The 7,231-nt window shown below is 47.9% G+C and overlaps 1 protein-coding gene across 1 annotated transcript; it reads left to right on the forward strand.

The window, feature by feature from the left end:
- Positions 1–2,744: 2,744 nt before the first annotated feature.
- LOC115641855 (olfactory receptor 52B2-like) lies at positions 2,745–3,704 on the forward strand. The gene has a single exon (XM_030545223.1). The coding sequence runs from the start codon at positions 2,745–2,747 to the stop codon at positions 3,702–3,704; it is 960 nt and encodes a 319-aa protein (XP_030401083.1).
- Positions 3,705–7,231: the final 3,527 nt, after the last annotated feature.

Raw genomic sequence — 7,231 nt, forward strand, 5'->3', positions numbered from 1 at the left:
TTTGTACACATCCCTTCTATATTGGGAGGACCAAAACTGGATGCAATACTCCAGATATGTGCTTGATACAGGGTAATAATCACTTCCTTCGATCTGCTGGCAATACTTCTTCTAATGTAGCCCAATAAGCCTGACTCATATCCAGGTTCTCGCCCACTGTAATCCCCAGGTCCTTTTCCAAAGAACTGCTGCTTAGCCAGTCTGACACCAGCCTGTAGCGGTGCATGGGATTCTTCCGTCCTAAGGGAAGGACTCTGCACTCTGCTAATAAAGTAGGGTCCCTTTCCCACAAGTTTAGTCTGTTGCAGAACAGGCTGAATTCACAAGAACCAGTATCATATTTTTCATGAGAACTTCCCTGCCCCACAAAATGGCTCACCAATGAAAGGATCCAGAGGGCCTTTCCCCACTTTGTCTTATCCTGAAACAATCTTTTGTCTCTGTTCATAGGCAGGGCAGCCCCATCTGTTGTACTGTTCCTTCATTTACCTTAAAGTGGTGTTGATTATCTGAAGTTGTCACTGATGGTTTTCTTTTGATAGATTCGGGACAGAGTGAGGCTGGAGAACTGAGCCTGGCGTTACATCCCCAGCTAACCAGTGTGCGGTGATGACGCCCTGCTGGAATGGCCATCACCTAGATAAATCGCCCTGGAGACTACCTTCTCCTCCAATTCCATAAAGCTCACTGTCTATATCACTACGTTTCCTTAACTATTACCCAGACATGCCTTTTGCAATGGTTATGTTCTTGAGAAGATACAAGCTTTCTGCACACACCTTACATGCTACTCTTTATGGGTCAATATTCCATAGGAGTTGTGTGTGGTGTAGAGAGTTTGTCAGGCCTGAGATATGAGCTGTTTGCAAAGAACAGGAAATTGTTTGCCAGGGCCTCAGTGTCACAAGGACCTTTCTAAATAACGTACAAAAGGATAAATGATCAGATCAAACAAGTGAGAGTAGTAAAGGGTTAATTCTCTGCTGCTTTTCCCCACCTGAGCCAGGCACAGAGGCAGGTCCCTGGGGCTCCGTGCTGGTTCTGAGCTCCCCCTGGGATTCCCAGTGCAGCAGTATAAATATCCCTGTACCTTAGCCCCGGTCAGTGCAGATTCCCTGCCGCCTGCAGCTCCCCGACCTGGTCACAGACAGAGATTCTTCCTCCCCAGCTGGGGCCGGAGCCTGGTGAATCGTTTGCGTAGATTGAATCTGTGAAGGAGCGAATGGAAACATGAAAACCTAGGAAATGTTTGAGCTGGAGTTGGCTAGAATGGGGATGCGTAACTGTGACTGCAGGGGCAGGACGGGAGCCGGGGCTCTGAGATACGCTCCTGTGACTGCGCTGAGGTTGGGTGTTGGGAGGAGGTCGCTGGGTTACCCTGATCCACTCCCAGGGGAGTCACTGAGGGTCTTGCATTTGAACTCAGAGTACTTTGGACTGGGCCATTCTTAGTTACATCACTTTTCAGAGTAAACCTCATTGGAAACCTCCTGAGGCCCTGTAATATTCTACACCCCAAATCCCAAGATCTTCACTCAGGCAGCACTTCCATGAAAATCAATAAGGACCCCAGGACTCAGTCCATTCTGGTTTGCAGAAATTAGCTGGTTTTAAGCAGCATAGCTGTAAATGTCCAGAATAACCCAGGAGCAACCAATTATAAGGGCTGCTTTGATACTGATTGTGACAGGTTCCCCCCAGGGTGCCATCTGGAACTGGGGTACCACTGAGCCCGCTGACCCCCCAGCCTGGGCTGCCTCTCGCACTGTACAGCTGTGACAAGCTGCAAAGCCCTCCCACCTGCACTTTCACCAGCATCACACAGGTAGAGACACACCCAGCTGCAACTGGACTCAGGCTCTTTCACCAGCAGCTTTCCAGGTAGGACCCGAGAACAGTACCATCCTGCCCTGGTCAAATCTGGGCAGTGTGTGTGTTTAATACCCCTACACCTATCACTCAGTGTGAAGACAATCATGCACACTTGGGTTAGCCAAGCCGAGATTTTCCCCAAGCACTCCAGTCCAAGCTCACTGCTTTAGATTATAACAGAACAAGTTTTTTAACTACAAAAATAGATTTTAAGATTTTATATGAAGCTTAGGTTGCATTTTTGTTTAATTGCTAAGAAAGCTGCTTTGCTCTGCTTGGTATCACTTATAATCACTCAAAATCAATTTTGGTACTTAATAAACTTCTTTTGCCTTTATCTACACTAGTGGGTTGGAATGAAGTGCCTGGGAAAATCATAGCTCGACTGGCAGAGGCTGTTGTATATTCCTTTCCACATTCAGGGAGGGGGCGAAATCTATGAGCTTACGCTGTACAGTTCTCAGTGCAGGGTGAGACTGTAACATTTTGGGTTTACACTCCAGTGGGGGGTACGAATCTGGGAAGCTGGTGGTTAATTTGGCTGCAGCCTCTCTATTGTTGGTTCATGCAGCGACTGGTCAGTGAATCTGCGTGTAACTGCAGCTGGGTGTGTCCCTACGTGTGTGGATGCTGGTGTAAGTGTAAGATGGGGAGCAGGTCTGCAGCTTGTCACAGCAGCACAGTGTGAGAGGGGGCACAGACTGGTGGGTCAGAGGGCTCAATGAAACCCCAGTCCCAGGTGACACCTAGGGGGAACATGTCACACTGTAACAAATGCAGTCCAGTCCTAGCCACTACGCACTTTCTCACCGATTGTCTCTTTCGCTGTTAGTTCCTGGAAATTGAATAGAAGATCCAAACGATGGCACATGATGCCAGCTGACAATCACACCTTTTTTGCTCCTATGACCTACATCCTGACCGACATCCCAGGTACTAAGGAGTCTCATATCTGGATCTCCATCCTTTTATGTCTGATGTACGTTGTGGCACTTTTTGGGAACTCTCTCTTAGTATTCATCATACTAACAGAACGAAGCCTCCATGAGCCCATGTATCTATTCGTGTCCATGCTGGCCGCTGCTGATCTGCTGTTATCTACCACAGCAGTGCCCAAGATGCTAGCTGTATTCTGGTTTAGAGCAGGGGAAATTTCTTTTGCTGCCTGCCTGACCCAGATGTTCTTCATCCATGTCAGTTTTATTGCCGAGTCGGCCATCATACTGGCCATGGCATTTGATCGGTACGTTGCCATCTGTGACCCCCTGAGATACACCATGATACTAACCAAGTCTGTGATGAGGAAGATGGGGCTGGCAGTTGTCACAAGAATTTTCTGTATCATTTTCCCTCTCATCTTTCTTGTGAAGCAGCTGAAGTTCTGCAAAACCAACCGCCTGCCTCACACCTATTGTGAGCACCTAGCCATAGCCTGGCTGGCCTGCGACATCACAGTCAGTGTCTGGTATGGCATAGCCATGGCTATTTTAGTAATTGGTTTGGATGCTGTGCTCATTGCTGTATCTTATGGGCTGATCATCAGGGCCGTCTTCCTGCTCCCTTCCAAGGACGCCCGGCTCAAGGCTCTCCACACCTGTAGCTCTCACCTCTGTGTCATACTGATGTTCTACACACCAGCCTTATTCCCCATTTTTGCACACCGATTTGGGCACATCATTCCAGGTTATATTCTCAGCCTACTGACCAACCTCTGTGTGCTCATTCCCCCCATGTTAAACCCCATCGTTTATGGGGTGACAACAAAAGAGATCCTGAAATGGGTGATCAATGTGTTTCATCGGTGGTGCAGGAGAAGCTCCCTGCTGAGCTAAATCAGGACACAGAAAATGCTCTGGGATTTGGAAATTAAACCAAAGTTTTCATTGGAACTATAGGGTTGTTTTTATTATGTACTTCCACAGAGTAAGGTCGAAAGCTGGTCTTTCCCGTCAACAGAATTTGGGTCCAATGAAAGCTATTTCCTCTGCCAGTTTGTCTCTCTAATATCCTTGGACTCACATGGCTGTAACAGCACAGCGCCCTGCCACAGAAAACAGCCAGACGGAGTGAGTCTTGTTCTAAGTTGAAGTGAAACAACAAAACAAGAAAGCACAAATGTAAAATCACTTTGTGAGAGCGAGAGCACGGTGTGTGCTCCTCTGTGACGAGCTGCATCCGAGTTGCACTCTTAATGGCCAAGGAGAGCAGCAGCCAAGGGGGACGTGCAATAAAGCCATGGGAAGTGCACTGTGCTGCACATTGGGAGACGGGAGCTCTAGTGTTCATTCTGGCACTGACCTGCTGTGTCACCTTGGGAGAGTTTCTTTCCTCCTCAATTTCCTCAGTGGCAAAGTGAGCACATTTTGGGGCCAGCATGGAAGCCAGGTACAAGTGTCCTCAGGGAGACAGCACAGAGAACATACAAAAAGGCATCTACTGGGACAGACAAATGGTCCATCTAGCCCAGTGTCCTGTCTTCCGACAGTGACAAATGCCAGGTGCTTCGGGGGAGTGAGCATAACAGGTCAATCATTGTGTGATCCATCCCCTGTCTTCCCATCCCTGCTTCTGGTGGGCAGAGGTTTTGGGACACCAGCAGCATGGGCTTGCATCCCTGACCAGCTTGGCTAATAGCCATTAATGAACCTATCCCCCATTAACTTATCTAAGTCTTTTTCAATCCTTTCCCATCACAATATCCCCTGGCAGTGAGTTCCATAGGTTAGCTCTGTGTTCCATTAAAAAACATACATTCTCTTTTTTGTATTAAACCAGCTACCCTGGTTTTTGCAATGTGTGAAAAAGAAAATAACATTTCTCTATTCACTTTCTACGCACCAATCATGATTTTATAGACCTCTGTCATGTCCCCCGTTAGCTGTCTCTTTTCTAAGTTGAACGGTCCAAGTCTTTTTAGTCTCTCCTCATATGAAAGCCATTCTATACCCTGAATTGTCTTTCTTGCCCTTCTCTGACCCTTTTCAAGTTACACTATATCTTTACCGAGATTGGGTACCAGAACTGCACACACTATTGAAGGTGTGGCCGTACCATGGATTTATATAGTGGCAGCATAACATTTTCTATCCATATCCTAATGGTACTTAACGATCTATTAGCCTTTTTGACCACTGCTGTGCATAGAGAAGAAATTTTCAAAGAAATACCCAAGACTGCTCCAAAATCTCTTTGTTGGGTGGGTATCAGCTAATTTAGACCCCATCCTTATATATGTGTATTTAGGATCATTTATTCCAGTGTGCCTCATTTTTCACTTATCAATGCTGAATTTAATTGGCCATTTCATTGTCCAGTGAGATCCCTCTGTAACTTTTCTCAGTCAACTTTGGATTAAACTATCTTGAATAATTTTGTGTCCCCTCCAAACTTTGCCACTTCACTGTTCACTACCTTTTCTGGATCATTAAGGAATGTGTTGATCAGCACTGGTCCCGGTACAGGATCCTTGGGGGACCCCACTGTTTACCTCTCTCCATTGTGAAACAAACCATTTATTCCCCCTTATTTCCTATATTTTAACCAGTTACTGATGCACAAAGGGGCAGGGAGATGTAGACCCTGGATGACATCCATACAGGCTGTGAATATGGGGTGGGACTCAGGAGATCTGCATTCTATTCCCACACTCTGCCACCACTCTGCTGGAGAGCCTTGGGCAAATCACTTTGCCTCCCTGTAACTCAGTTTCCCCTTCTGTAAAATGAGAATAATGACACTGACACCCTTTATAGACTGCTTTGAGATCCACTGAAGAACTGCATATTATTATTTAATCTTGTTTCCAGTGGGGTCCAAAGGTCTGTGCCAGACACTTCCCAAACTGAGACGTGACCCTATACTGAGGAACTTACAGACTAGACATCACACCAAGGCCAAGGAGAATCTGACCAGGGGAACTGGCCCATTGGAGGCTTTGCATCCCCATTATTCACTGATTCACTAATTCCAAAACCAGAAGGCAACATTGTGCTCATACAGTCTGATCCCCTGCATCTCACAGGCTGGAGACCTTCCCCCAAAAAATTCCCAGGGCCGAAATTTTAGAAAAATATCCCACCTTGATTGAACAATGGTCAATGATAGAGAATCCACCACAACCCTTATAAATTGTTCCAATTGTTCTTGCTGTTAGAAATCTCCACTTTATTCCCAATCTGAATGTGTCTAGCTTCCACTTCCAGCATTGGATTGTGTGAGACCTTTCTCTGCTAGGGAGAAGAGCCTGTTGTTATATGTGTGCGCCCTGTGTAGGTACTTACACACTGAGATCAGACTTAACTTTCTCTTTGTTAAACTGAACTGACTGGGCTCTTTGAGCCCATCACTATCAGGCAGGGTTTCTCATCCTTTAATCGTTCCCGTGGATCTTCTCTGAGCCCTCTCCGATGGATCAGCATCTTTCCTGGGTCTGTCCGTTTCGGGGAGCAGGGAGGTAGGGGCTGCCAATGACATTACTGCTCACAAAGATGTCATCGATGATGTCACAGTCGGCCCAGCTGTCAGGCAGTGCAGTGAACTGCTGGAGAAGCAGGAGGGCAGGAGGGAGCTGGTGCCCTGGCAGTGAAGAGGTGGGGGCTGGTATACATGACTGGGGCCTGGATTCTGGCATTAGCAAGGGCTGAGGGAGGTTGGCTCCTTTCTCGTGCTCCCCCACCCACAGATCTGTGATCACAGCAGCAAGAACAAGACAAAGAATTTCACCACAGTGAAGCAAACCCAGCCCCCCCGCCCCCCTCCGGCTCTCCTGGGCCCTCCCTGAGCCTCCCTAAGCCTGGCTGAGAGCGGAGAGAACACCATCGCCTGCCCAGTCATCGCCGCCAACCCCCACATCATCCGAGTCACGGTGAAACCCCCACGATGAAAGAGGAGGTTGTGGGGAAGCCAGAGGGCCCTGCACATCGACTCTGAAGTCAGTTGTCACTTTCAGCCAGTGTGTAAAACAGAAGGTTTATTTATCAAAGGAACAGAGTGTAGAACAGAGCTTGTTAGCACAGAAATCAGTGACTTTTAGCAAACTCCATTTGGGGGACCTTGGGCTGGACACCCCGGACTCCCCTCTCTCCAAGTCCCCCACAGCAGACTGCCCAGCTTCCAGAGGCCTGACCTCTGACATGCCTGTTGCTCCTCCTCCTGTTGTTTGTCTCACTTTCTGGGCAAAGTGTCTCTTGGGTGCATCCCCCTGTGACAGTTTGGATGACAGAGATCTCCTTGGGACTGTCACCTGATGAGCTGAAATTACCTCTGAGCCCGTTATCCCTGCCAGCTTGGGACTCCAGAACCCTGCCTTGTTGTGCCAGATACGCCAGCCTGCTGCAACACAGGCCTGGGCCAGCCCCTC

Source organism: Gopherus evgoodei, unplaced genomic scaffold (assembly GCF_007399415.2).
Source record: "Gopherus evgoodei ecotype Sinaloan lineage unplaced genomic scaffold, rGopEvg1_v1.p scaffold_36_arrow_ctg1, whole genome shotgun sequence".
NCBI lineage: Eukaryota > Metazoa > Chordata > Testudines > Testudinidae > Gopherus > Gopherus evgoodei.